The following is a 27,714-nucleotide window of genomic DNA, read 5'->3' as shown; positions in this document are numbered from 1 at the left end:
CGCACAAATCAGTGCACCAGTGGAGACCCTTGGCCTGGCCTGCGGGATGAGGCTGAAACCAGTTCTCCAGCATCCCCTGAGGGGTCTCAGATTGCGAGAGGGCACAGGCCAGGCCGAGGGACCCCACCAATGCATGGATTGGGGCTGGAGAGGAACATGGGAGGTTGGCCAGCCTGGGAGGGACTGTGGGAGGGCTCCAGGGCATGTCCAGCCCATCTAGCTCAGTCCTGATCAGTGGACCCCAGCAGCAAGCTCACCTACCAGTCGGAGCATCTTCCCCCTGGTGGTCAGTGCACAACATAGTGAGCAGTTGAGCGGCCTTAGCATTTTATTAGCATTTACGCTTTGATTGGTTGAATGGCCGACTGGACGACCGGACACTTAGCATATTAGGCTTTTATTATATAGGATATATTTTATTGATTTTACAGAGAGGAGGGGAGAGGGATAGAGAGTTAGAAACATTGATGAGAGAGAAACATTGATCAGCCGCCTCCTGCACACCTCCTACTGGGGATTGAGCCCTCAACCAAGGTACATGCCCTTGACCAGAATCAAACCTGGGACCCTTCAGTCTGAGGGCTGATGCTCTATCCACTGAGCCAAACCAGTTAGAGCAAGAATAATATATTATTTAATTTATCTTTATTGCCCTGGCCGGTTTGGCCCAGTGGATAGAGCGTCAGCCCTATCCAGGTTTCTCTGGATTTTGGAGGCAGCGTGCTCGGAACTTAGGAATACTGCCCCGGCCATTTGTTGCATGAGACAGAGCACGCCTGATCTGAGCAGAGCCCAGAGCAGAAAAGGAGTTTGCGGCAGGCCCAGGCTTCAGCACAAGCAGCTCTGTGACCTGGCAGAACCCCTGGCGAAGAGTTACAGTGTAAACTCCTAGGGTTCTGGAGCAAGGCTGTACCACACGCCATTCACAAACCTGCTCCTGGCATGTTACTGGCCCCAGGCAGAAACGGAGCATCTGACCTCGGGCTATCAAGTGACCAGTGTGGCCAAAATGGCTCATCAGAGCTGGAGACTGTCTGAACCACCGAGGCTTAAGGTACTGTCACACAATGGAACCCAGACACAAGTAAGCTGCCTGAGCAAGTGACTGCCACGCCCACGTGGCCTCCTTGGCTGACACCTCGGGTGGCCCTGGACAGTAGCGATGAGGGGAAAGTCCCCAAAGGGCAGGCTTCTGTGGAGCAGCACGTCACCCACATGGTGTGGAAGGGACAGTGCTGAGGAAAAGAAGACGGGGACCCAGGGGCCACAGGAAACAGTTGAGTCGGTTGGTTCTGGGGCCGGGACAGCCAGAACAGAATTTCGGAGACAAGGAAGTAGAGGGACGAGGCACGTAGAGAACTGGTGTGACATGGTGCTGGGTTTCCAATTCCTGGAAAACATGGGTCTGGACCTGGCGGTGGAGATGGGGAGCCCCACTCCCCAGTATTCACAGGGACCCAGCTGGGGAATCTGTATTCACATCCTTGTGACTTTAGGTTCTGGGTCTTGGAGGGGCCGCTTTCACCAGGAACACAGCAAAAGTGGCACGAAACAGAAACCATGGTAGCTGCCGGGCCACTCAGCTCTCAAGACAGCAGAGGGGTCCCCGCCCCGGCAGGGGTACCAAGCTCAGGTCCGGGGAGCGGGATGTTAGATCTCCCCGTCCACTGGATGACCTCAAAGATGAGAATCGGGATCAACCCATCTGGTGAGCCACCTGCACCTTCAGAGGCACTTGTCACTCCTGGGAGAAGGGGAGCCAGGTTCGGCCTCACAACCAACTCACACATCAGAGGCCGACGCCTCTCCGTCATCCTTCCTCTCCTACCGCTGCCCAGAAATTGTGCCCAACCAGAATCCCGGGGAGTCTGAATGCGGCGAACCTACTTTGAGAAGCAGCGGGCTGGGCACACCCAGAACCCCTCCACTCCCAAGATGTGAGCTGGTGACCCACTGGAGTGTCGGCCAGATGGGAGGCACCCTGACGGGGTAAGCTGTGCACCCTGGGCCTCACTCAAGGTGACCCCAGACACCCCAAGCCAAAGTGGAGCTGGCCTCCCTCTCAGCATCTTCCTCTCTCCTCTTCCGTCTCCCTTGGGTGCTCCCTCACCCTAAACAACTCGCTCTGGTCCTCCTCCACCCCAACCAATGAGCTGTTCTCTGTCACTCGGACGTTCCCTTTTCCAGCGTGTCACATAAATAGAATCACAAGGATGCAGCCTTTTGCGACGGGCTTTCACTCAGCACATGTCTCTAAGATCCACTGTGTTGTGTGTCAACGGTCACTCTGGGTTCCTCCCTGGCATGGTGGACCTCAGTGCATGCGTCCCCTCACCAGCTGATGGGCTTCTGGGTTTGTACGCTTTGGCGATGATGAATGAAGTTGCTCTAAACACTCGTAGGCAGCATGTGTATGAACAGAAGTTTTCACTTCTCTAGGGTGAATCCCCAGGAAGGGAACTCCTGGTTCGTGCGGTACGTAGACTGTGTTTAACTCAGTAGCTGGCTTCTTTGTATTTAACATTTCCCTCTGCCGCTCAGGTCTCTCCTTTCCATTCATTGAGGGCAACTAGAAGCCAGGCAGCTCCTTCAACATCCCCTCTGGGCATCTCCTCAGCTAGATCATCTCATTCATTAGGGACATTTTCTATTTCCTATTTCCTGCTCTCCTGCAGGTCACAATGTTGCTCAGTTCTTGCCTCTCAGACAAGGGTCTCCTTCCCTCCATGTTCCAATAGCATTTTCCTCACTTTCCTCTAGGACACCCTGTCAGTCTCAGCGGGTTCTTCCAGCTCCCACTCACTGCCCAGCCACCAAACCAATGCCATGTGATTTAGGGCTTGTCTAGGCTCCCCTGACCCAGGAGAGAAGGCAGGCAATTGGGGGGCATAGCTCCTGCCCTCACCCCTATTTCCTCCAGGAGGCTAAGACTGGGCTCCGAAGCGGGTGGGAAGTTTGGGGCCCAAGAGTTTGGTTGGGATCGTGGCTTTGCCGACGGTGCCAGGTCCCATTTGAGGTCGGGGCCCAGTAGCGATGGGGCTAGGAGGCTGCGCAGTTGGGGTGGGTTTCTTCTGACCAGTTCATCCGCCTCGGAAGGGTCCCGATGGGGACTAGGGGGAGCCCCTGCCTCCTTAGCGACAGGAGGAGGGGACCCAGCGTCTGGCCCCGAGGCGCCGCTAGGCTTTGAGGGCTGCCAGGGCGAGGGCGTCCTCGGGGCGCTACCCTAGCAGCAAGGCGAGGTGGGCAGGCTCCGGGGCGGTGGGGGGCTCCCAGGACTTCCTGCGGGTCCCATCCCCGAGGCTCGCCAGCCCCCGCGCGCCGTGGCGGGACAGCATTTCCCGCCGCCGCTGTCGGGGATTAGCGAGCTCCGGGCCACGCGGCGGGATTAGCCCGCGTGGACGAGGCGCCCGGCCCGGGGATTATCGCGCTCCCCCCACCCCCGACGTGTATATATCCCGGAGGCGGCGGCGGCCGGGCCGAGATGGCGGCGGCGGGGGGCGCGACGAGCCGCAGGGGCCCCGGGCGGCCCTGCCCCTTCTCCATCGAGCACATCCTCTCCAGTTTGCCCGAGAGAAGCCCCCCGGCCCGGGCCGCCCGCCCGCCGCAGCCAGCCGCCCGCCCAAGCCCTGCGGAGCCCGGGGAGCCCGGGGCGCCCGGGGCTGCGCCCTGCGCCTGCTGCTGCTGCTGCGGCCCCCGGAGGCCCCCGGAGCCGGCCGCCAGGCTGGGTGAGTGGCCGCGGGGCGCGGGCGGGGGAGGTCCGGGGTCACGGCGAGGTCGGTGCCGAGCGCGACCCCCGCCCCGCGCCTCACCACGCCCTCGCCCCGCAGGCGCGCGGCTGCCGTGGCCGCTGAGGCTGGGGCCCTCGGCGCCCTTGCCCTTGGCCGTGCCGCCCGGAAGCTCCGGGGCACTGCCCGGCGCGGGCGGCCCCGGCCCGCAGCGGCGCACGCGACGCCACCGCACCATCTTCAGCGAGGAGCAGCTGCAGGCGCTGGAGGCGCTCTTCCTGCAGAACCAGTACCCCGACGTGGGCACGCGGGAGCGCCTGGCCGGCCGCATCCGCCTGCGCGAGGAGCGCGTGGAGGTGGGGCCCGCCCGCTGGGCTCGGGAGGGTCCCCGGGTCCGGGCGGGTCCCCGGGTCCGGGCGGCCGTCTCCCTCCTCCTCTTCCCGGAGAGTCCGCCCGGGTGCAGGGGCGGGGGCCGGCGGGGACAGGCGCGTGTGGGGAGATGTTCTTGGAACTAGAGGAGCGGGGAGGCTAGCTTTCCCTCCCTTTGTTTTCAACTTCATGTTCCCCTGATGGTAAGTGCGGCGCGCGTTCCAGTCCCAGAGTTTGGGAAGCTCCGAAGACCGCAGAGCGGCAGGAGGGGCGCCCTGGGCGCCGCGGGGCGGAGGTGGGGGGGTGGGGAAGGGATTGGGGCGGGATGGCTGGTCCGAGTGGGAAAGGGGTGCCCGTGCCGCGACCCGGACCGTGGCCGCAGCTGCTACCCCACGCCGGCTCCGCAGCGCTGGTCCGCCCACACGCCGGTCGGGACCCCCACCTATGGGAGCCCGGCGGGACCCCCCACCTATGGGAGCCCGGCGGGACCCCCCACCTATGGGAGCCCGGCGGGACCCCCCCCACCTATGGGAGCCCGGCGGGACCCCCCCACCTATGGGAGCCCGGCGGGACCCCCCACCTATGGGAGCCCGGCGGGACCCCCCCACCTATGGGAGCCCGGCGGGACCCCCCACCTATGGGAGCCCGGAGGGACCCCCCCCACCTATGGGAGCCCGGCGGGACCCCCCACCTATGGGAGCCCGGCGGGACCCCCACCTATGGGAGCCCGGCGGGACCCCCCACCTATGGGAGCCCGGCGGGACCCCCCACCTATGGGAGCCCGGCGGGACCCCCCACCTATGGGAGCCCGGCGGGACCCCCCACCTATGGGAGCCCGGCGGGACCCCCACCTATGGGAGCCCGGCGGGACCCCCCCACCTATGGGAGCCCGGCGGGACCCCCCCACCTATGGGAGCCCGGCGGGACCCCCACCTATGGGAGCCCGGCGGGACCCCCCCCACCTATGGGAGCCCGGCGGGACCCCCCACCTATGGGAGCCCGGCGGGACCCCCCCCACCTATGGGAGCCCGGCGGGACCCCCCACCTATGGGAGCCCGGCGGGACCCCCACCTATGGGAGCCCGGCGGGACCCCCCCACCTATGGGAGCCCGGCGGGACCCCCCCCACCTATGGGAGCCCGGCGGGACCCCCCACCTATGGGAGCCCGGCGGGACCCCCACCTATGGGAGCCCGGCGGGACCCCCCCACCTATGGGAGCCCGGCGGGACCCCCACCTATGGGAGCCCGGCGGGACGCGGGTCCTGCCTGAGCAGTTCCTCCTCCTCAGGTTTGGTTCAAGAACCGCCGGGCCAAATGGCGACACCAGAAGCGGGCGTCCGCGGCTGCGAGGCTCCTGCCCGGAGCCAAGAAGCCTCCCAAGGAGCGATGCTGATCCTCCGCGCGCGGCTCCTCGGCTTGGCCCGGGGCGGCTCGGAGAGACGGCGGTCCCGCCCGAAAAGCAGTTGCGGGAGGACCCCTGCCTCTTGCCGTCGGCACAGAGTCCCGTGTCCTGGAGCTGGTGCTGGCGGCGGGAGGATCGTGTGGTCCCTGCGCCGCCGGCAGAGAACGCCGAGGACCCAGGTGCGCTCGGCTGCCCCACGGCCCGCGGGCTGGAGGCCTGGGGGCAGGGGGCACAGCAGGTCGGCTCCCTCACCCCTCCTCCCCGGCAGGAACCCCGCCCAGAGGACAGGAACCGCCCGCTGTGGATAGGGGACCTAGAATCCTCCTTTCTTTCCTGGGCATGCTGGCCCCCCTCCTCTCCGCACCCTGGATGTGACCCCCGGACCTGGAGGCAGGGTGGGTGGTGTCTGTGCATCCTGGGGTTGCTGCCAGCTCGAAGATACTGCACTGGGTTCCACGTTCAGACCTTTCCTGTGAGCCTATTGCAACAACGAAAAACAAACAAGCAACCACAACACCACAAAAAACACCCTGGCTAGTGTGGCTCAGTAGATAGAGTGTTAGCCCTTGGACTGAAGAGGTTTGATGCCCGTCAAGGGCAGTAACCTCGGTTGCAGGCTCCAGACCTCGCCCTGGACGGGAGGCAACCAATTGATGTGTCTCTCACACCGATACTTCTCTCTCTCTCTCTTTCTCTCTCTCTCTCTCTCTCTCTCTCTCTCTCTCTCTCTCTCTCTCTCTCTCTCTCCCCTTCCACTCTCTAAAAATCCTCCAGTGAGGATAACAAAACAAACAAACAAAAACCAGTTGAGTCCGAAGTCTGCCCTGGCTCCACTCCCACACCCAGCCGGAACCTGTCCCTTCTCTCTCCTTCCCAGGGAGGGGGAGGCATCTTGTCTTGGGGAGCACAGTCCAGTAAGGACTCAATCCCTGCACCAGGGTGCCCCTCAGCAGAGCAGACTGCCCTACCAGTTCTGGTCTGGCACCCTGGAGGCCTGCACTGGCCTCTATGTGCTGCTTCATGGGGGGGGGGGGGGGCGGTGGTCCTTCGCTTCCTCCCTGGGGGGCAGATTTCCATGTTGTGGTGTCTGCCTCCTTCACAGCCGTCAATCTCTGCCACCCTGTAGGACAAGAGGAGGCTCAGTTGGGGAGACCTACCCACACACACATTGCCTTGAAAATGTCTGCTTTCTCTTCCATCATCCTGCCCCCTGGCTGAAGGATAGTGTGGAAATACGACTTCAGCTCCCCAAGTAGACCCAACAGTGGGCCCAAGGAACCTAACACCCCCCTCCTCTGGCTTGAGGACCTTGCTCTGCCACCTCACAGGTCCTGGGGGGAGTTTGGGAGGAGTATCTGGCAGGAGACACCGTTTACTTTCCATAAAAGTCACAGAAGTCAGGGCTGCAGCTCTTGGGACTGTCCAAGGCTGGCCAGCTCAGATAGCACCCAGCAGGCATGGTGCTCCCAGCCAGGGCTGCCTTCAAACTGCCGGGTGCCGCCAAGACAGCAGCTGTTGCCTCACCCCCCAGGATGCACACTCTGGCTGTCACCAAGCTCTTTCCCCTGAATCCTGCCGTATCCTTGGCCCCTGCACAGCCGGCCTGTGGAGCTCCCCTGCAGGCTGGGACACTCTCGTCTCGCTGGGTTACTGGACCTTTGCCCTCCTTGGCTGAGTGGTTATTTGCCTTTGTGCGGGGCAGCCAGGGTTAGAGTTCCATCTTCAAGGGACGGGTGGCTGTGTTGCCCTTTCGATTTTTCTCCTTTCTTTCTAGCTGCTCTTGGGCAGGCTCACCTCCACAGCTGGCTGCTAACATACGAGTAGGTGTCCTTGAGGCTGCGTCTCAGGCACCCCCCTCTCATCTCCATTCTCGCCCTGGTCTCTCTCTTCCATTCTCAGCTGCCTCATTTACATACCCAGCCCAGGCCTCTCCCCAGAACTAGATATTTATGGCCAAGTGTCCCTTTGACTCCTTTACCTGGAAGCCCACAGGCCCACCTTGTCCTCGGAAGGCGAGCTCCTCCCCCGTACAAACCAGGTGCATGAACCAAAGGCAGGCAATTACCCTGCCCCCGCCTCTCCCTCACCAACCAGACACAAGCCAACAGCAAGTTGATCTCAACTTCCAAAAACAATCCCAGAACCTACCTTCTCCTCAGCATCAGTTGCACCAACCTCATGAACACCTCCATCATCTCTCACCTTGACCGTTGCAGCCACCTTCAGTCTTGCCACCTCTGTCCACTCTGGTTCCTTTTTAATTTATTCTGCATAACGTCTGCAAGTCTGAACCTGCGTCTCCCCTGACTACAGCACTCCAAGGGCTTCCCATTGCCCCATGACCCACAAGGTGCCATCGATTGCAGCCTGGCCTGCCTCTCTGGCATCATCTCACACCTCACTGCTCCTGTACTCTGCAGATCCAAAGGTCTTCTCCCTCCTGCTGCTCTTTGCCCATGCTTTTCCCTCTCCACCTGATCAATGTCATTTGGATCTGCAATCACCCCCTGCCCGGGAAGACTTGCCATGACTGGCGATTCCTCAACTACAAACTCTTTTCTTGCTCCTGTCGACTGCAGTTCTAAGCTTGTTCGTGGGGTGACCTAACCAGAGTCTGTCTTCCTCATTGGACTGTTAGCTCTGTGAGGGCAGGAACCATCACCATGGAATCCCCAGTGAATAAAGGAATGACTGCCTATTGTACTAAATCATTTTGGGATAACACTTACTTTTTTTTTGACATTAATTCTCAACCTCCTTTTGAGGAGAAATGATCAGTTCTGAAAAATGCTTAGGCAATTTTCTGGTCCACTTCAATGAGAATTAACCCTCTTCTGGGAGCCCACTCTGGCATTTAGGGACCTGAAATTTTTTTTAAAATATATTTTATTGATTTTTTACAGAGAGGAAGGGAGAGGGATAGAGAGCTAGAAACATCGATGAGAGAGAATCATCGACCAGCTGCCTCCTGCACACCCCTTACCAGGGATGTGCCCGCAGCCAATGTACATGCCCTTGACCGGAATCGAACCTGGGACCTTTCAGTCCGCAGACCGACGCTCTATCCATTGAGCCAAACCGGTTTCGGCTGAAAAATTTTTTTTAATTTTCTTTTTTTCTTCCCCCATTGCCCTCCCCCCCCCCCCCAGGGACCTGAAAAATTTTAACCAGATATTTATTTTTTTTCTCTTAATTTTTATTGATTTTTTTACAGAGAAGAAGGGAGAGGGATAGAGAGTTAGAAACATCGACGAGAGAGAAACATCTATCAGCTGCCTCCTGCACACCCCCTACTGGGGATGTGCCTGCAACCAAGGTACATGCCCTTGACCGGAATGGAACCTGGGACCTTTCAGTCCGCAGGCCGACGCTCTATCCACTGAGCCAAACCGGTTTTGGCAACCAGATATTTCTTTATTGAACCATCATATTTTGCTTTCTTTTTTCTTTTGTTAGATAACTATCAAGAAAGAATTGTCTTAGAGTTCTTTTCTTGCATAAAATTTTAATAAAAGCTTTGAAACGTGTATATAACCAAAATTCTTGAAGTGTGTATTTTTGTTGATAATATGGAAGCATATGCAGTGATTATTTGCCAAAAATTGGGAAGCCAAGGCCTTACTTAATGCAGGAACGTTTCACGGGTAGAGTGAATGACACACAGAAAATAAAACTAAAAAAAATAGAGTGAATGACACGCCCCTTAACCCCACCACCACCACAGCGCCACCTAGTGCCCACCGCTCGGGTACATAAGAATATAGCGAGGGTTGGGGAGAAGACTACAATTCCCATAAGGCGAGGGCTTGTAGTGACGTCATTGCGGAGCGCGGTCGGCCTCCGAAACGCGCGGTTCTCCCATTGGCCAACTGTTGGAAGCGCTTGTGCAGCCAGCACAGTCCCGCCCCTCTGACGCTGTGACGCGCCTTCTGAGCAGTCCTGGGATAGCGATGGAGACGCCCAGTGCGTCTCCCCGGGCCCTGTTGCTTTCCACCGCGTCCGGGCCCGGGAGAAAGCGGGCGGCTGCGGAGGCCGGGGCTGTGGCGAGGAAGCAAAAGGTCTTGGACGAGGAAGAGTACATCGAGGTAAGACCTCGGTGCGGACGCCAGCGATTTCTGGGTTCTCCTGGGTCCTCCCCTCCCACCCCCACCCCCCTCGCGCTCCTCTGGGCTACCTCCTCACTGGTTGAGGCACTCTCCTCCTCTCGCCGAGGTGAAGCAGCCCGAGTCCCTGCCGCCCTTGGGGTTTGGACAGTACGAGAGCCAAATAAACACAGTGCAGAAGGGGCTGGGTGTCCTTGATGGAGGAAGCAGTGTTGTAGGTGAGAGAGGAGGCAGTTCTGCTTGTATGTGTGGGGGATTAGGGAAACAAGGTTTTCTGTTAAAGCCTGAGTGAGAGTTTGGAAGGCTAGTGGCAAAGAGGACTTTCTAGAGAGCGGTCATGGCAAGTGCAAAGGCTGGGAGTCCTGCGATTGTGGCAGCATCTCGAAATCCTGCCGCAAACAGGCAGGAGGAGGAGATTGGGGGGTGTCAGTTTGGTGTGGGACCGGTTAAGTTTGGGAGGCTTCTAGTCTATACCGACAGGGGGCGTTAGTGGACAGCTGGGTGCACAAATGTACAGCTGAGGAGCAAGGTTTGGCTGGAGGTGCAGAGTTGGGGATCACAATTCGTGCTGGTGATGCGGGGGGGGGGGGGGGGGGGGGGGAGTGGCTGAAGTCATCCAGGTAAAGGAAGACCCAGAAGTCACTGGCGTCTGCACCGAGGTCTTACGTTGGAAGTAGGAGTGAAGGTGGCAATCTACCTTCTCCCCAGCTTCACTTGCACCAACTGATGAAAACCTTGGTCCAGCAGGTGTGGAAGTGGGGCCAGCAAATGGGAATGAGAATGAGAATGACCAGTTAGTAAGGGGGAGAGAACGGCTTCATGAAAATCAGAGGAGCATTTAGTAATGTTAGATGTTACAGCAAGGCCACATGGGATGTTGTTTAGAATGCTTTTTAAAAAACTTTTTTATGTGTTGAGAGAGAGAGAGAGAAGAAAACATGGACTTATTGTTCCACCCATTTATACATTCATTGGTTGACTCCCTAACCGGGGATCAAACCCACAACCCTGGCACATTGGGAGGATGCTCCAACCAACTGAGCTACCCAACCATGGCAGGGATGTTGTCCTCATCAGAAAATGCCCCTAAACTTGGGAGCATTGGGCTGGACAGAGGTTGGGGGGCGGATGGTCAGCAGTGGCCTTAGCATGTGCATCAGTTGACAGAGGCAGGGGGGCCTAGATGGCAGCTCTGACTCTTGTTCTGGTCTCTCCTGACAGGGCCTCCAGACAGTCATCCAGAGGGACTTCTTTCCTGACGTGGAAAAGCTGCAGGCACAGAAGGAATATCTGGAGGCTGAGGAGAATGGGGACCTGGAACGGATGCGCCAGATTGCCATCAAGTTTGGCTCTGCTCTGGGCAAGATGTCCCGAGAGCCCCCGCCGCCCTGTAAGAGGACTCCTGTGGGTGGCACAAACGGGAACAATCTCTGACTGTTGCTTCAGGTTCACTCTGAACCCCATTTCCTTCCTTTCCCCAGATGTGACTCCAGCCACATTTGAAACCCCTGAGGTGCACACAGGGCCTGGAGTGGTGGGCCACAAGCCCCAGGGCCGGGGCCAGGGCCTGGAGGATGGTGATGGTGAGTGCCCTCTTTCTGTCACATGGTCAGCGACCCCTAGGAGACTACCCTGGCCCTGCGCTAGGAAGGGGACCTCGCTGACCCAGCCTAGCTCCTCTAGGGAGCGCCCCTCCTCCAAGCTAAGCCCCGTGGCTGTAGGGGCCTGGGCCTGCCTTGGGCGCATAGTGGCCTGGTTTCCCTCCCAGAGGTCAGAGATTCCAGGGTTCCAGAATCCTGGGGAAGGATGGAGGGCCAGCTGCCAGCCTTGGTGTTTGTTAGCTGGAATGGACACTGGTTTGGAGGGATGGCTGCGGTGGGTGGGAGGGCCTGGGCTCACCCCCACCTGGGTCGCTGATGGCACCCCACCCCAAGCGAAGGGACACTCGGGGGCTCCCAGAGCTGCCGTATCTCCCAGGACCCTGGGCAAACCTGTTCTTTCTCTAACGTGTGGGTGCTCCCTTCCAGTCTGAGTCAGATCGCACACTTCGCTTGGCATCCAGCAGATGAGGAGAGCCACTGAAGGCTCCCTGGGCACTTGGGGTGGTTGATTCTGCCCCCGGGTGGGGAGTTGTCCGGCAGTGTGGGCTCTCACAACCAGACCCAGGATCAGGTGTGAGAGTTCTAGCCCTGCTTGTAGGTAAGTGCGGTTCCCAGGACCCACAGTCTGCAAGGGGGTATTGGTGCCATTTATGGCTCTGTGTCACCCCTCCTCCCCCCACTTTACCCCTGAGCAGGAGAGGCTGGAGAGGAGGAGGAGAAGGAGCCCCTGCCCAGCCTGGATGTCTTCCTGAGCCGGTACACAAGCGAGGACAACGCCTCTTTCCAGGAGATCATGGAGGTGGCCAAGGAGAAGAGCCGGGCACGCCATGCCTGGCTCTACCAGGCCGAGGAGGAGTTTGAGAAGGTATGCCTGGGTGCAGGGGCAGAAGCACCCTCTGTGGGGGTGGGGAAGTCCCAGGGCCAGGGCACTCTAGGGCGCTCTGACCCTCACTTTTCCTCATGTGATGCAGAGGCAGAAAGATAATCTTGCACTCCCATCGGCAGAGCACCAAGCCATTGAGAGCAGCCAGGCCGGCGTAGAGACCTGGAAATACAAGGCCAAGAACTCCCTCATGTACTACCCAGAGGGTGAGCAGGCGGCGTGGGCAGGGCTGGGTGTTTGGATTGCATCTGGCCTTCAAGGCGTGTGTCTCTGTTCCCTAGTATTCTGGGCCTCCGAGGGGTCCTGGTCTGTTTGGGGGCAGGTGGGTCTGTGTGGGAAGTCAGTGAGGGAGTGAGGCTCTCCCCAGCTTTGTTCGGGTTTTGTGATGTGGGGACTGAAGTCGGCTCCATGTGTCTGTTCAGTGGGGAATGACATGGCCTCTCTCAGGCCCTGAGCACCCCTCTGACACCTGCTGCCATCTCTCCTCGGTCTGCCAGGCGTCCCTGATGAGGAGCAGCTGTTTAAGAAGCCCCGGCAGGTGGTGCATAAGAATACTCGCTTCCTCAGGGACCCCTTCAGCCAGGCCCTGAGCAGGTCTCAGCTGCAGCAGGCTGCTGCCCTCAATGCCCAGGTGAGTGGCGGGAGCCAACAGCGGGCTGGCTGTGGGCAGAAATGACTTCTTTGATCTTGACTCTTCCTCTTAAATGAGTTCTTGGGCTCGGCAGAGCTCAGCTGTGCAGAAGTATTTGGGGCCCCTGTGTGGCAGGGTCCTGTGTGTTCTCGACCCATGTGGTCTCCCATTGGGGCTCTGTTTTGTCAGACACGTTCTGTGGGTCCAGATCGGTGCCAGCTCCCTTGGGGGGGCGAGGGCATGAGACAAAGTCAGCTTTGTGGGTCTAGCCTTCAAGGCATGTGTCTCTGGAAGCAGTCTGGCCAGACCTGCTTCCCTGCACCAGGCAGGGCTGGGGCGTGGGAGGGGGTAAGTAGGGAGTGGGTAGGCTGTGGTGGGGGGCTTGGTGTAGCAAACAGCACAGATTTCCAAGCGTGGGAGTCCCATGTGATGGCGGTTCTGGTGGTCATGGGGCTGAAGGGTGGGAGACAGGAGGTGGGGAGACTGCTCTGGAGGCTCTTATAGGGGCCTTATGGGAAGAAATCTGAGCACAGGCACCCATAGTTAGTGTAGCCCCTGAAAATATCCCAGGTGGGGTGTGGCCGAGCCCCACCCTGCATGGAGGGGGAGACAGAGGGGAGCTTCCTTCTTTGGATGCCTGCTCTGACAGGTCCTCAAGGTCTTTGCAGGGGCCAGAGGCCTCCTACTTTTCCCCAATGGGGCTACCCACCACAGAGACCCGGCTCTGCTCTTCGGGGGTTGGGAAGTGTTTCTGTGTTCCTGTGCACCTGCCCATCTGCCAGTGGGAGAGAGTGGTTTTGGGCCCCCTGACACGAGTCTCTCTGCTTGTTCCAGCACAAACAGGGCAAGGTGGGCCCCGATGGCAAGGAGCTGATCCCCCAGGAATCCCCTCGAGTGGGCGGATTTGGATTTGTTGCCACCCCTTCTCCTGCCCCTGGTGAGAAATGCGCCTGCTGCCACGCCGGCCCACCTGTGGACGGCCCGGGGTGGGGGTGGGGGGGAGGTGGGCTGCTCGGTTGGTCCTGGCCACTCTCGGCACTCCCCTAGGGTCTGCCCCTCACCTTGTGTGACTCAGGGACCCAGTGTCCCATCCACAAGGACAGGGCTGGACTGTAAGGCAGACCCGACCTGAGATGTGTGGGACCTGGTTTCTTTAGCCAGGTGGTCTGTCCCTCACCCAGAGCTGGGCAGGACAGACTGAGTTCGTCAGAACCAGGGGTGTTGAGGCTCTGCTGGACAGACTGGTGTGGTGAGCATGCTGGGGGGTGCAAGGGATGCCTGGGGCCTGGTTTGCAGGGAGGGCAGTGTAGTCCAGTGGGCTGCCAGGCAGACATCCTCGTATGTAGATGTGCATGGAAGGCAAGTTGTTGTCTGCAGGAGGCTGGTTACACCTGGGGCTGAAGGGGCCGTGCCTGGCCTGTGCGGGGTGGGCAAGATAGGCCTTGGGGAGCTTCTGGAGCCTGTGTCCCTCTCTCAGGCCGCCTACCTCCTGCCACTGGCCTGGGCTGGGGCTGGCTGTCCCCTCAGTCCTGGGGTAATGTTTCTGGGTCTCATGTTAGCACTGTAAGGAGGGGTCACTGGGCCCCAGCCCTGCATCTCCTCACACAGAAGGTGTGTGAGCCGTGGGGACAGTCTCACAGTACACACACTGTCCCTCTGCCCTCCCGTGCACTGGCCCTTGTGCTCTGGGGAGCTGGTTGCCATGACATAGGCAAGGGCATGTGGGGGTTTGCCCAGGGTCCTGGGATAAACGGCATCTCAGGAAGCCCCTGAGTGTCTCTTCTGTTGGGGTGGCCCTGTGCTAGGAAGGGGACCTCACTGACCCAGCCCAGCTTCTCTAGGGAGCTCCCCTCCTCCAAGCTAAGCCTGGCTGTAGGGGCTTGGGTCTGCCTTGGGCCCACAGTGGCCTTGTTTCCCTCTCAGAGGGCAGAGAGGCCAGGGTTCCAGAGTCCTGGGGAAGGATAGAGGGTCAGCTGCCAGCCTTGGTGTTTGTTAGCTGGAATGTGCACTGGGGGTAGGTGAGGGGGCTACATTGGGGGGGGAGGGCCCGGGCTCTGCTCCCACCTGGGCCCCCTAGCCTGAGGTGTCTGTGGGTTCTCCATCTGCAGGTGTGAACGAGTCTCCGCTGATGACCTGGGGAGAGGTTGAGAACACACCAGTGAGAGTTGAAGGATCAGAAACCCCCTACGTGGACAGGACACCAGGGCCAGCCTTCAAGGTGAGTTGTGGTGAGGGGAGCACAGGTGGGACCCCAAGTGGATGTGTGGTCTTCTGAGCACCCGTAGCTCAGTGCACAGAGGATGGCCCAGCTGCCACTGTCAAAGCAGAACTGACCAGTGGGCCGAGCCACATGCCAGGCCACACACCTGCTCAGGCGCTGCACTTCTAAATGGTGCCCGGGCAGTGAAGACAGGTGTGGGTGGATGGATGGTTTTGCCAAGGAGGAACTGGTGGGGTGAGGCCGAGGCAGTGAGGCAGGGAATGGCTGTGGCTCCTCTGAGCCTGCGGTCCCAGAGGATGGGGCTGCCCAGAGATGACCGGGGGTCTCAGAGGCAGACCCAGAGCTCGGGCTCGGCTGCAGGCCTGAGGGCTGGGAAGGGTCTCAGAACCCCAGCATTCTGTGGGGTGCGGTGTATGTCCTCAGAAGGGCTGTGTACTTCCACAGAGAGGCCTCTTGCAGAGATGGGGGTGGCCCAGAGATGGGGGTGGCCCAGCGGAGACTCGTTCACACCTGCAAATGGGCAAGCAGGTGGGGTCCCAGAGAAGTATTGGGAAGATGAGGTTCTCTGGTCTACACGCAGTTTGTTGGGGGAACTGAGTGACTGGCAGGGTGTGAAAGGAGGAAGCATACAGTTCTGCTATCTGGGTGCTGGGCAGTTGCAACTGTGGGGTGCTGGGAGGTTGAGGGAGACAGAGGTTGGTGTTGTCACAGACAAAGAGTGCAGGATTACCCCATCTGCTCTGACACCCCAAAGAATTGGGCTTGGAGTCTGGGATTGATGCAGAAGGCCTACCTGAAAGGCTGGGTCAGTCATCTTGAACCCGTCCCTTAAATGCTGCCAGTGATCAGTTTGAAATGCAACAAACAAACAAAAAATGGATATCACTCACTGTAGCAGCAGAAATTTAGAATAACCAGGAGTAACTTAGCTTTCAGAGAAACCACGGGAGAACACCACTAACTTCCCGTGCTCCCTGAGGGTGTGGGCTCTGCCGTGTGGCCTCCTCAGTGTAGTAGAGTTCATGTTGCCTTGATAGTTCAGAGAGGTAGCATATATAGATAGTATGTACGCAGAGGTTTTTCGTACCTCGGTTCTGAAATTTTTCTGGGTTGCAAGGAAAACTTGAGAAAGGAAAGACAGAGAGGAGCCTTTGCTGTCCGATACGAAAGCAATAGATATGTCAGAAGAGTGTCACTGGTCCTAGAACCTACAGGTCAATAGAAAAGAAGAAACATTTTGAAACAAACCTCAGTTCAAGTCAGAATTTAGGGTGTGTTGGAGATGCTAACTCAAATTGTGCTGAGTAGTAACTTGGAAAGGAAGTAAACTAGGTCCTTAATCTGTATAGCAGAATGTATTCCAGAAACTCGGAAAAGTTAAGTAGGGAGAGAATAAGTATAAAACAATGAGAAGAAAATAGTGCTCAATATTTAATATGATTTTAAGGTACAAAGGACTTTGTACACATAAAAGCAAAGGAAGAAATCACAAAGGAGTGATGTCTAGCTTACATTCTATGGAAATGACAAACTGAAGTACAGCCAAAAATGTCACACGTAAAACTAAAATCAAATAACTGGAAAGATATTTGTATGGCATAGCCTAATATAACCAACATAGATAAAGCTCCTATCTATATATATAAAAGCCTAAGTGATTGTTCAACTGGTTGACTGAACAACTGGTCGCTATGACGGTGCACTGACCACCAGGGGGCAGATGCTCAACACAGGAGCTGCCTCCTGGTGTTCAGTGCGCTCCCACAGCCAACCTGTTGCCGGCCAACTTCCCGTGGTCCCTCCCCACTGCTGGCCAGCTGACCCAGATGGGCCAGATTGGGACTGGGCAAAATGGCCCCGATTGGCCCTGATCACTGGCCAGGCCAAGGGACCCTACCCATGCATGAATTTTGTGCACCAGGCCTCTAGTAAGTAAATAAAGCTAAACAAACAAACAAACAAACAAAAAACCAAGGTAAGCACCTTGTTAGAAAAATAGGCCAAGGACACATTTTGGGAAGTTCTCAAAAGAAAAACAGAAAGTTGGTAAGACAGATAATCAGAGGGAAGCAGATTAAAACAAGATGCTCTGTTCTAAAAGATTGTGAGGTTCCTAACTCAGCAGTGCTGGCTTTGAGAGCACCGTGATGGCAGGTGGGCAGCTCGGCCTAGCTGGTTGGAGGCCTTCAGGGGCTTTTAGGAGAGGTGATGTTGGGTTGTTGAGATGGTGGGGGCCATGGGAAGAGTCAGCCCTTCCAGCAGTGAGGGACTGTCCGGCTCAGTGAGCACCCACACACCTACTTTGTAGATCTTGGAGCCAGGCCGCAGGGAGCGGCTGGGGCTGAAGATGGCCAACGAGGCTGCTGCCAAGAACCGGGCCAAGAAGCAGGAGGCCTTGCGGAGAGTGACGGAGAACCTGGCCAGGTGAGGGCTGTCTGACCCTCGTGGGGTTTCTCCCTGCTCCCACTCGGCCCCACCCCCAACAGTGTGGACGTTCGGTCTTCAGGGCAGTCCCAGGTGTTCTTCGATGGGTCCTGGGGCAGCTCCCCGGGTCCGGAGTGAGGCCCTGTGTGAACCAGGATGTGGGGGGCCCCTTCGTTTTTTTCTTCAACCTCTGAGGCACATCCCTAAAAGGTACCTTAAGGCCTGTTGTCCCACTGTGAGCTCTTGTCAGACCTGTGATTATGGAGGTCATCCTTCCCCTTAGAGAAAATTGGGGTCCACCCCAGCCCCGTGGCCAAGGGCAGCACCAGCACTCCACCTCAGGTCTGGCCACACTGCTGTATGCCAGGGCACTGGTGTCCTCAGCCCAGAGTGACCAGGAGTCTCCCGTGCGTCTTCCTGTGGAGCTGTGGCAGGCCCTATAGCTGGCGGTGCCCATCAGGCCTAATCTCCCTCTCTTGCTCACCCCCTCTATTCCAGCCTCACCCCCAAAGGCCTGAGCCCAGCCATGTCCCCAGCCCTGCAGCGCCTTGTGAGCAGGACAGCCAGCAAGTACACAGACCGGGCCCTGCGGGCCAGCTACACACCATCCCCAGCACGCTCAGCCCACCTCAAGACCCCGGCCGGCGGGCCCCAGACCCCGACGAGCACACCAGCTCCTGGCTCAGCCACACGCACCCCCCTCAGCCAGGACCCGGCCTCCATCACAGACAACCTGCTGCAGCTCCCTGCCCGGCGCAAAGCCTCAGACTTCTTCTAGGGCCAGGCCCGGGCTGGGCTCATGGGATATTTGTGGAGCCTGCAGGGCAGTTGTCCATTCAGCAGAGGACTCCGGCCTTTTGGGGACCCAGGCCCGGGCCAAAAGCAGTGACTGTCCCAGGAGCCGCCGAAGAAAGGTGCCATGTCACAGCCAGGCTGGCACAGGACCCACCCCATGGCCCTTGGATGCATCCCAGGGCTTTGCTGGTACTTTTTTCTATGGAGCCCCTGCCCATTTCTATTTAACAGGAATTAAAGAACACCTAGCACAGTCTGCAGGGCCGTCCCTTTGCTTGCATGGAGATCTCAGGATTATGGGAGAAGATGCTGTGTGGGGTGATCCTTGGAGGGCGAGGTGTCTTACCTTTCCTGTCACCACCTGCATTGCTTTCTGTGGCCCTCCTGGCCTTAAAACCTGCGCTGAGCTCACAGCATATTGGTCCCCTGTGACTCCCACCTCAAATTCTGTTCCTCTGAGGGAAGGACGGAGCCCTTGGGAACTGAGCCTCTAGGGTTCACCTGGGGCTCTGGGTCCTGGGCTTCATGGGTCCTACATAGGTGTCAGGCCACACCGCTGTGTGAGGTTCCTTCCCAGTGGCTTCACCATGACTTCTAAGCCCCTGGTTTCTAGCTCAGGTGGGGCAGGGCTGTCTCCATCTTCCTGCTCCCTCCACCCCCCCGTGCTCCAGGCACTGCCAGTCTTAGGATGCTGAGTCACCAATCTCACCTGTCACTCCCACCAGCAGTAGCCCCAGGTAACAGTGACCTGGGCCACAGTGTCAAGCAGTGGGGCCTGGCTCATGCAGCACCATTTATACCACCAGCCAGCGCTTGCTTGGCAGCCTGAGTGTATTGGTGCCCAACCCCCAGAAGGCCTAGGGCCAGCTGCTTCACATGGAGTTGGGGGGCCCCAGACCATGGCTGCTTGCCAAATGGGTCTCTTCTGCCTCAAGTGGGATCAGATTGTGCCCTTGGGGGCTCGCTGCTCAGGGAGGCGACCTGGAATCCCTCAGACCGGAGTCCTGCTTCGAGCACCCCAGCCCTCGCACCAGGCCGTCTTCCCGAGGACTCCTGCACTGGTCCGCTTCTGCCCTCCTGAGTGCCAGTAGCCTCCGGAGGCTGGTGCAGGGCCTGCTGCCTTCTGGACACCGCTAGCCTGCACTCCTCGGCGGTGAGTTCCTGCAAACTCCAGGGGCCAAGTCCTGGCTGTGCCCGGTGACCCACCAAGGGGGCTGGGGTGGGCTTAGCAGGTGAGCTTGGACCAAGGTCTGGGACACAAAGTGTGGGTTTTGATACTTTTCCCGCCTGGGGGAGAGTGGCCCTGGGCTTGAGGGTGCCCCCAGGAAGTGGGAAAGCAGAGGTCGGAGCGGGCATGAGTGAGATGCAGAGAGATGCTGTCCAGTCAGGGCCACCTAAGGCCAGGAGCTGACCACTTCCAGTACGTGGCTGGCCTGTTGGGAGTGTGCCCTGGGTGACAAAATAGGGCTGCTGTGTGGGGTGACCAGGATGCAGTGGAGAGGGTGCAGGTCAGAGGTCTAGGCTGGGGCTGCCTGCCTGGAGGATGAAGGGGATCCTCCAGGGGCGAGGGGAGGGAGGGGGAGGAGAACTTTGAGGAAGAGCTGTCAGGAAGTGGGATGGGGTCAGAGAGTGCTGTGCTGCACCTGAGGTGGGGGACACATCCGCCTGGCGAGCCCTGGAGGCTCTGGGCACCGGCAAGTCCGGGAGACCGGCGGGAGCCTGGCAAGATGGCCCATGGCTGCGATCGCCTTGTCCACAGGCCTCTCCTGAGAACTTGTGCCTGAGCCCCAGTCCCTGGACCCCTGTGCTGGAGACGCTGCGCCGCAAGGAGGGTGGTTGGCTGAGTCCTGGAGAGAAAGACTCCTCAGGGGGCACTCTCGATGCTTGTTTACACTTTGTGGTTTATTTGCTGGTTAGTAATTAACGTCTTTGCTACTAAGTAGAAGAAAGCTAATAGAACGTAATCAAAATAGTGGTTTAATTGACAGATTTTACTTGTTCCTTGCACCTGTGCCTTCTTCAGCTCCTACCTGCCTACTTAGTTTACGTGGGCGCCACCGTGCACCACGCCCCCCAGCCATCGGCACCCTAGGTACCTGCCTTCCCCACCTCGGCTCCGGAGACGTGGTGGTCTTTTGCCCTGGAGGTCTCTGCCAGCCTGTCCTCCATTTTGTCCTCGTTCTCGGGCACCACATGCAGCCGGTGCTGGGTTTTGGCCCCCAGCTTGTGATCGGGCCGGTGCTCGGGCCGGTGCTCAGGCCGGTGCTCGGGGCATGAGCCTGGCCGTGTGTCCAGTTTGCAGTCGGCCCGATACTTGCCCTCACCATCCTTCTTGAAGGAGGCGGAAGACATGGCTTTGGGCTTGGGGGGCTGCAGCCACGAGTGGCTGAGGATCTCGTCGATGTGCAGCCGCCGGTTGACGTCCGGCTGCAGGATGCGGTAGATGAGGTCCTTGCACTCACCGGTCAGGTTCTTGGAGCGTGGGAAGTCCACGCGGTGCTCCTTCTGGATGCGCAGCATCTTCTTGATGTCGGAGTCGTCGTAGGGCATGGAGCCGCAGACCATGATGTAGAGGATCACGCCCAGGCTCCAGATGTCGTAGACCTTGGGCTGGTAGGGGATGCCCTGCAGGACCTCGGGGGCCGCGTATGCCGCCGACCCACAGAAGGTCTTGCTGAGGATGATGCGCCCGCTGCAGTCTCTCAGGCAGCGCTTGGAGAAGCCAAAGTCGGACAGCTTGATGTTGAAGTCCTTGTCGAGGAGAAGGTTCTCGCACTTGAGGTCTCGGTGGACAACGTCCAGGTCGTGGCAGTACTTGACGGCGGAGGAGAGCTGGCGGAACATCTTGCGTGCCACATCCTCATGCAGGGCTCCCCGGCACTTGATGAACTCGAGGAGGTCGCCCTGGACCCCAAGCTCCATGACAATGTAGATTCGCCCATCCGAGGTCTCGAAGATCTCGTAGGTCTTGATGATGGAGCGATGATTGACAGTTGCCAGGATGTCCATCTCCCGAGGAAGGAATCTCTCCACAAAGTCGGAGGGCGTTTTCTTGCGGTCAATGATCTTGACCGCCACATTGAACTTGAGGCGCTCAGAGTAGGCTGATTTGACTTTGGCGTAGGAGCCCTTGCCAAGGTTGATACCCACGATGTAACCCTTTTTCCTTAGGACCGCAGCATCATCCATGGTGCCAGGAGTGGCTGGCGCCACTGCCCTCTACATCCCCTCCCCACGTGGGCCAGCAGGCATTGTCCTCATTTACAGTGTGGGGAGCCGTCTGGCTGGGCCTCCCTGGACTTGTGGAATGCTCAGCATTATCTCCACGTGACTTCAGCATGTGAAGTCATAAAGCCAGGCAGCCGGGAGTGGGACCTGGGCTGGGGGGAACAGGGCCCCTGGAACCCTGGAAGCCAGGCTGGCGTGGCAGGAGTGCCTATTCCCCACCCGCTGTAAGGAAGCCAGCACCTAGGACTGTGGTAACCGTCCCTGCGCCTCCTTGCCGCGGCTTCCCTGTCAGACGAGTCAGGCCGAAGGTGGGGGCTGCCCAGGAGTGCCAGCCCCATGCTGGCTTTCCTTTCTCGGCTGTGGGGACTGACCCTGGGTTAGCTCCTGTCTCGTTAGGCTTAGTTTCCTGCAGCTTCTTGGGTGTGTGAAGAAAACTCCATTGAGGGCTTGTGTCCTCAGAACTGGCGGTGTCTGGGAGGGTCTGCTCTGGTCTGGCCGGGCTGGCAGTGGTTCCAAGCTTCGTGGACAAGAGCAGCTTCTGTGTGGGGTAGAAGGGCTGGGTAGATGAGTGCTGTAGTGAGCAGGACGTGTCGGGGTGGAAGGCCAGGCAGGCTCTGGGGTGCTGCAGGCCCCAGGCTGGCAGATGTGCTCTGAGGACTGGGGCAGGCCTGGGGGATGGGGTGAGAGTCAGGTAGAGGAGGTGGTAGGCATCCAGGTAGGGAAGAGTCAGAGAGGAGAGGGTCTTGTTCTGAGAATGGCGGAGTCCCACAGACAGGAGGGAGGTGGGGGAAAAGGTAAGCGGGGGCTCTCCCCTGAGGGATGGGCAGCCACTGCAGGGCACAGGGAAGAAGAGCTGTGGCCCAAGTCACATTTTGCGACAGCCGCATCGAGAATGGGCTTTGGGGCGAGTGGAGGCCAGTACCTTTGACCAGGCAACAGGAGGCTGGACTAGGGTGGGCCTGGGGGTTCTGGGCGACAGAGAGAGACAACGGGCTGGTGTGCTGGTCAGTGATTGGGCAGGGCCCGGGCGGAGCCTGGGTGCTGGCGGTCCTGGGGATGCTGAGGGCCAGCGTCCTGTTAGGAGCAAGCACCTGGGTGGATACGTCAGTGAGGGCCTTTGTGAGGAGTGGCACGTCGCAGCTGTGGGAACCCTGGAAAGCATCGTTTGCGTCACTGAAACCGTCTTTTGCGCCTGGAAACAATGTGAAAACCTTCCTTCAGGGCGTGTGTGGAGTGCTGCTTTGGAAAATGTGGCCTCCTGTACACACCTTAGGTAGTGCAACGCCCTGCTGTTCACTTGTTTTCTGTCACGGGCATCCCATGGCCACCCGTAGCAAGTTGTCAGGACAGGTGTGCCATGTGCTCTGTGACCTGCTCCTGTGTGGGTGGTCAGGGGCTGACAGAGGAGCTGGCATGCAGAGGATCAACACCGCTCCATCCACCAGGTGACAAGGGGCAGGGCATGGCAGGCAGATGTAACGTGTTGCCCAGAGCACAGCTCTGTGGATGTACTTGGAGCATGTGTCCGGAGGTCCATGCTGAAGATGGCAGTGGCTGGACAGCCAGAGCCCAGGTGCCAGGCGGGAGTGACTGGTCCCAGCAGGGTGAGCCCTCCAGCAGCCAGTCCTCCCTGGGGCCCGCTTACCCTCTGAGGCCCGCTTTCTCCTGGGGGGTCTTTTAGGCTTAACTGACCAGTACTCACTCCTTTGTGTCCCAGAAGGGGCTGGTTGTGAGGATTTGCAGGCCAGGACCCAGTGCTGTCCTCACAGCTGAGTGACACTTTCACAAAGGCTTTAGGATCAAGACCCTCAACAGGGACGCTGTGGCTCAGTGCTCGCTCCCGCCCCTGCACACACTCGTCACATCATGTGCACTAGCAGTCCTTGTCCTCCTCCTCCTCCACGGGGCTAACTCCTTTCCCACTTTCTACTGTGCACCCAATGTTCTAGCTGGAGTGCTCCTGGATGTCTTCATTCTTGACGGATCCACTGACCCACTTGGTGGGTTCTCTGCCCCTTACCCTGCTCTTTTCCCGGGCAGTGTGGCTTCTTTGGTTCTTGGAAGACATGGCGGAGGAGGCAGGTCTCAGCATCGTGCAGGGATATGGAACAGGCAGCTCTGCCCAGGATGCGCACGCGGAGGCAGGGACTCCTGGTGTGTTGGAGGCGGAGTGTTAGATTGGACAGGGGACCTCCAGCGGAAGTCTCAACCGGCGGTCCTGTGGGTCAGAGGCCTGTAGACTCGGGGAAGGCCACTTTTGAGCTTGGGTTTTCTCCATAAATTTGGGTACCCATTTGTCCATTCACCCCGTAGGCATTTGAGGGTCCGTTCCAGGTGCTGGGCTACACTGGTGAACTAGAAAGGACTTAGGCCTTCCTGGAGCCTAGGAGGTTCAGTGTCCCACCAATGAGTGGGAATGCCCAGTAGTGACTGAGCTTTGACACTGGGAACATGAGCTGTGAGGACAGAATTGGGAATGGGATTTGAGGAGGCTGGGAAGGCTGAGGTCTTAGGAGTTAGCCACATGGAGGAGGAGGAGGAGGACAAGGACTGCTAGTGCACATGATGTGGTGAGAGTGTGCAGGGGCGGGAGCGAGCTCTGTGGGCCACAGCGTCCGTGTTGAGGGTCTTGATCCTAAAGCCTTTGTAAAAGGGTCACTGAGGAGGTCTATGCCAGGGTCGAGCCCAGTGAGGCCACTTGGGGAGGTGTGGCTTCAGTCAAGAAGTCTTCCCCTCTCTCGGCTGTTTCCCCACTTGCAAAGCATACAGTGGGTGCTCCTTCCTGCAGCCCCTCCTACCCAGGCTCACCTCCTCGCCGGGCTGCAGTGAGACTCCAGGCCCTCTTGTCGCGCACTGCCCGCTGCCTCGAGGACTGCAGCAGGCTGCAGAGGTGACCGAGAGGAGGATGCTCAGGAGCCTCTCCTCAGGATGTCCCTGTCTCAGTGCCACTCAACTGTCCCCTGTAATTCCACCCCACCATCAGCCAGGCTGCATGACTGGGCTCCTGGAGCCTTCAGTCTTCACTAAAAAACTGGGGGACAGCTCCAGTGTTACTCTAGGCCTGTTCTGTGCCTGGACCCTGGGCACTCACTGGCCTGCCTGGTGGAGCTCAGTGGCTGGCTGCTGAGTGCTGTAGGGGCCCCCAGGAGGCCGTGTGGAGGCCATGGCCCCTCAGCTGAGCCCGGAGAGAGAGGCCAGGTCTGAAGGGATGATTATAACATGTATGTGGGGTGGGGGTGGGGGTGAGGGAAGAGGCTGGGCGGCCAGGAAGAGGTCAGACCTGGGAGGACCTCAAAGGCCAGACACTGGGATCCTTCCCCTCAGCAGAGGGAGCCAGACTGGGTGCGGTGGGAGGCAATCGCAGGGCATACGAGAACGCCGTGGGAAAGGGGGCTGTGGGGAGGGAGGAGCCAGGCAGAGCAGTGGACTAACTATGGGGAGGGTTGCAGAGGGCAGGTCTGGGACACTCACTGGGGCTCACTTCTCCCAGTGGGCCGGGGTTCAGCTTTTCCTAAAACAGAGGTGTTGGGGTGGGGTGAGTCTGAAGGCTCTTGCCCTCTTGGTGTGTTAACCCTGCAGGTCCACAAGAAGTTGTCAGTGAGTGCAGAGCGGGAAGAGAAAGGGCCGCCACAGCAGAGGTGAGGACTGCATAGAAAAGGCCAAGCAGGGCCCCGCAGAGCACGTGGTTGGTGATGTTACGTGCGAGCCTGCTCCCTTGTGGGACGTAGACGCCCCAGTGGTCAGGCATGCATTGTGAGGACCCCTGTCTTGTCTCTTACCAGTATCAGCTTATCTACTCTGGCAGGGAGCATCCCCCCTGGGGACAGACGGGGACCAGAGGGGAACCGGGTGAGGTCAAGGCCACACAGCTGTGGGACATGTGGGCTGGAGTGTGGCTGGGCTGTCCAGCAGAGCCTCCTGCTTCACCTGAGCCGGGAGAATGACCACAGAGTGGGGTGACTCGGCACCATTGAGAAGTGGGAGCCTGCCGGACATAAGAGAACCCCTGGCGGATCAAGCAGAAAAACTAAGCTGCCCTTTAAGGTGGGGAGATCAAGAGAGTCTGAGAAGCTGGTGCATCTGGCTCTGCAGATCCCTCCTCACCAGCAGGCTTGTAGATCGTCCTCCCCACCCCTCCCTTACAGGCAGCCCTCCTTGGTCCTGTCCTCTCCATGTCCCGTCTCCCCCAGCACCACACTCATAGCCTCCCTCTTGAAGCAGCATCTTCCTCACTCAGCTCTCTGCTGTGGCCGAAGGCCTCAGGTCATGGTCATGGCTGGGTTCACTGGGATATATTTTCCAAACTTGGGGTGTGGTGGGGTGGATCCTCTCCTTAGACGACCGCAGTCAGCTGGGGCAAAGACATTCACCTTACAATCTGCACTAATATAGTTATTTATTGCTTTTTTTTACCAAGTTCTAAGGGAGGGAAAAGAAACTGACGAAAATAATGGCTCATCCCGGATTGTCTTCCTTCAATGGCTTGTCCCTGGGCCTTTTTGGAGCTCGGGCTCGAAGCTCTGAGCTCTGCCTCATTCCCTGCCAGCCCCTGGGCCATGGGAGAGGCTCACTAGGTGTGTGTGTCTGGAGGCTTCGGGGAGCCCTCTTCCGCTGCGTCCCTGCTTGGCTGCCCCTCTGTAGGGGCTGCGCTTCTGGTATCCAGCGGCCTCGACACCTCTTGCAGAATCTCCTCCTTGGGTTGTGACTCTGGGTTCACCTCAGGCTGTGCCTCCTGGGGCTCCAGCTTGGTGACAGACTTCTTGTCAGAGCCAGGCTCAGGGGTCCATGGGGGTTCCTGGGCCCCTGAGGGCTCATGGGCCCCTGAGGTCTCCCCCTCCTTGTCGGTGGCTGCAGAGAACAGGCCCCGGGCCTTGGGCTGCACCCAGCCATGGCTGAGGATCTCGTCGATGTGCAGCCGCCGGTTGACGTCCGGCTGCAGGATGCGGTAGATGAGGTCCTTGCACTCACCGGTCAGGTTCTTGAAGCGCGGGAAGTTAATGCGGTGCTCCTTCTGGATGCGCAGCATCTTCTTGATATTGGAGTCGTCGTAGGGCATGGAGCCGCAGACCATGATGTAGAGGATCACGCCCAGGCTCCAGATGTCGTAGACCTTGGGCTGGTAGGGGATGCCCTGCAGGACCTCGGGGGCCGCGTATGCCGCCGACCCACAGAAGGTCTTGCTCAGTGTCAATCGGCCACTGTCGTCCCGCAGGCAGCGCTTGGAGAAGCCAAAGTCGGACAGCTTGATGTTGAAGTCCTTGTCGAGGAGAAGGTTCTCGCACTTGAGGTCTCGGTGGACAATGTCCAGGTCGTGGCAGTACTTGACGGCGGAGGAGAGCTGGTGGAACTTCTTGCGAGCATCCTCTTCGTGCAGGGCTCCCCGGGTTTTGATGAATTCAAGGAGGTCGCCCTGGACCCCAAGCTCCATGATAATATAGACCTTGCCGTCTGATGTCTCAAAGATCTCATAGGTCTTGACGATGGAGCGGTGGTTTAGCATGGTTAGAATCTCAATTTCCCGGGGAAGGAATTTCTCCAAGAAGTCTGCGGGGGCTTTCTTGCGGTCGATGATCTTGACCGCCACGTTGAACTTTAGGCGCTCAGAGTAAGCAGATTTGACTTTTGCGTATGAGCCCTCTCCCAAATTTATCCCCATGATATAGCCTCGTCGCTTGAGGATGGCAGCATCATCCATGGTGCCAGGAGCACCCAGTGCCTCTGAGGCTGCCCTCTACATCCCTGCAAGACATGGGCCAGCAGTGTCCTCATTTACACTGTGGACGGATAGTCCTCTAGGCTGGCCTGGCCTGCTGTCCCTGCCTCCCAGAGGCCCAGACTCTGGGGTGGAACGTTCAGCATTGTCTCCCAGACGACTTCAGTGGGTGAAGTCATAAAGGAGGAGTATCTGGGGTAATGAGGTTCTGACTTGACCCCTTGGAATCAGAATCCTGGAAGGCTGGCCAGTAGGCTGCAGACTAAATGCCTACAGAGAGTGACCTCACACTTGGCTGGGACTCGAGGTAGCAGGGGGCTTGGGGGGGGGGGACACTTTCGTGTACCCATGCCTCCAAACGTGGAGCTAGGGCTGCTTGACCAGTGGTGGGGCTGATGACTGCCATCCTGGAAATTCAGGGCGGGTGGTTGTATCAGTCCAGGTCCCAGCAGAAACCAGGACATACTCCAGTTGGGGCAGTCTGAGGGTATAACAAGGGCATAATTTACAAAGGTGGGAGCAGAGTGCAGGAAACCCCAACAGTAGTCACACACTCCTGGAGAAAGGGAGGGATGGTCATTGGAACCTGGGAAGGATGGGATAGAGAGGGTGACCTTGA

General features: G+C 58.7%; 4 protein-coding genes across 4 annotated transcripts; 2 read left to right on the top strand and 2 right to left on the bottom strand.

The window, feature by feature from the left end:
* Nucleotides 1-3,481: 3,481 nt before the first annotated feature.
* On the top strand, nt 3,482-5,487 carry GSC2 (goosecoid homeobox 2; the record flags this gene model as incomplete). Its single annotated transcript, XM_079763256.1, has 3 exons — nt 3,482-3,725; nt 3,828-4,081; nt 5,383-5,487. The coding sequence occupies 3 exons, from the start codon at nt 3,482-3,484 to the stop codon at nt 5,485-5,487; spliced, it is 603 nt and encodes a 200-aa protein (XP_079619382.1).
* Nucleotides 5,488-9,428: 3,941 nt separating this feature from the next.
* Nucleotides 9,429-18,410, top strand: ESS2 (ess-2 splicing factor homolog). The gene is made up of 10 exons (XM_079763159.1): nt 9,429-9,581; nt 10,821-10,989; nt 11,081-11,182; nt 11,896-12,065; nt 12,172-12,289; nt 12,581-12,714; nt 13,549-13,651; nt 14,823-14,932; nt 17,244-17,359; nt 17,858-18,410. The coding sequence occupies exons 1-10, from the start codon at nt 9,447-9,449 to the stop codon at nt 18,135-18,137; spliced, it is 1,437 nt and encodes a 478-aa protein (XP_079619285.1). The 5' UTR covers nt 9,429-9,446; the 3' UTR covers nt 18,138-18,410.
* A 1,432-nt stretch (nt 18,411-19,842) lies between these two features.
* On the bottom strand, nt 19,843-21,451 carry TSSK2 (testis specific serine kinase 2). The gene has a single exon (XM_079762339.1). The coding sequence runs from the start codon at nt 21,341-21,343 to the stop codon at nt 20,243-20,245; it is 1,101 nt and encodes a 366-aa protein (XP_079618465.1). The 5' UTR covers nt 21,344-21,451; the 3' UTR covers nt 19,843-20,242.
* A 3,485-nt stretch (nt 21,452-24,936) lies between these two features.
* On the bottom strand, nt 24,937-27,364 carry LOC307093901 (testis-specific serine/threonine-protein kinase 1-like). Its single transcript, XM_079762221.1, has one exon. The coding sequence runs from the start codon at nt 27,075-27,077 to the stop codon at nt 25,953-25,955; it is 1,125 nt and encodes a 374-aa protein (XP_079618347.1). The 5' UTR covers nt 27,078-27,364; the 3' UTR covers nt 24,937-25,952.
* Nucleotides 27,365-27,714: the final 350 nt, after the last annotated feature.

Source organism: Cnephaeus nilssonii (assembly GCF_951640355.1).
Source record: "Cnephaeus nilssonii genome assembly, chromosome: 22".
Taxonomy (NCBI): Eukaryota; Metazoa; Chordata; class Mammalia; order Chiroptera; family Vespertilionidae; genus Cnephaeus; species Cnephaeus nilssonii.
The sequence above is the reverse complement of the archived record's forward strand: the minus strand, read 5'-3'. Positions and strand labels throughout refer to the sequence as shown.

Bases quoted from the DNA above. Each gene is read 5' to 3' on its own strand.
- ESS2 (XM_079763159.1), top strand. From the start codon at position 9,447: ATGGAGACGCCCAGTGCGTCTCCCCGGGCCCTGTTGCTTTCCACCGCG. The intron at 11,183-11,895 runs GTGAGTGCCCTC...ACCCCTGAGCAG, and splicing joins GGGCCTGGAGGATGGTGATG to GAGAGGCTGGAGAGGAGGAG. The intron at 12,066-12,171 runs GTATGCCTGGGT...CATGTGATGCAG, and splicing joins CCGAGGAGGAGTTTGAGAAG to AGGCAGAAAGATAATCTTGC.
- TSSK2 (XM_079762339.1), bottom strand. From the start codon at position 21,343: ATGGATGATGCTGCGGTCCTAAGGAAAAAGGGTTACATCGTGGGTATC.
- LOC307093901 (XM_079762221.1), bottom strand. From the start codon at position 27,077: ATGGATGATGCTGCCATCCTCAAGCGACGAGGCTATATCATGGGGATA.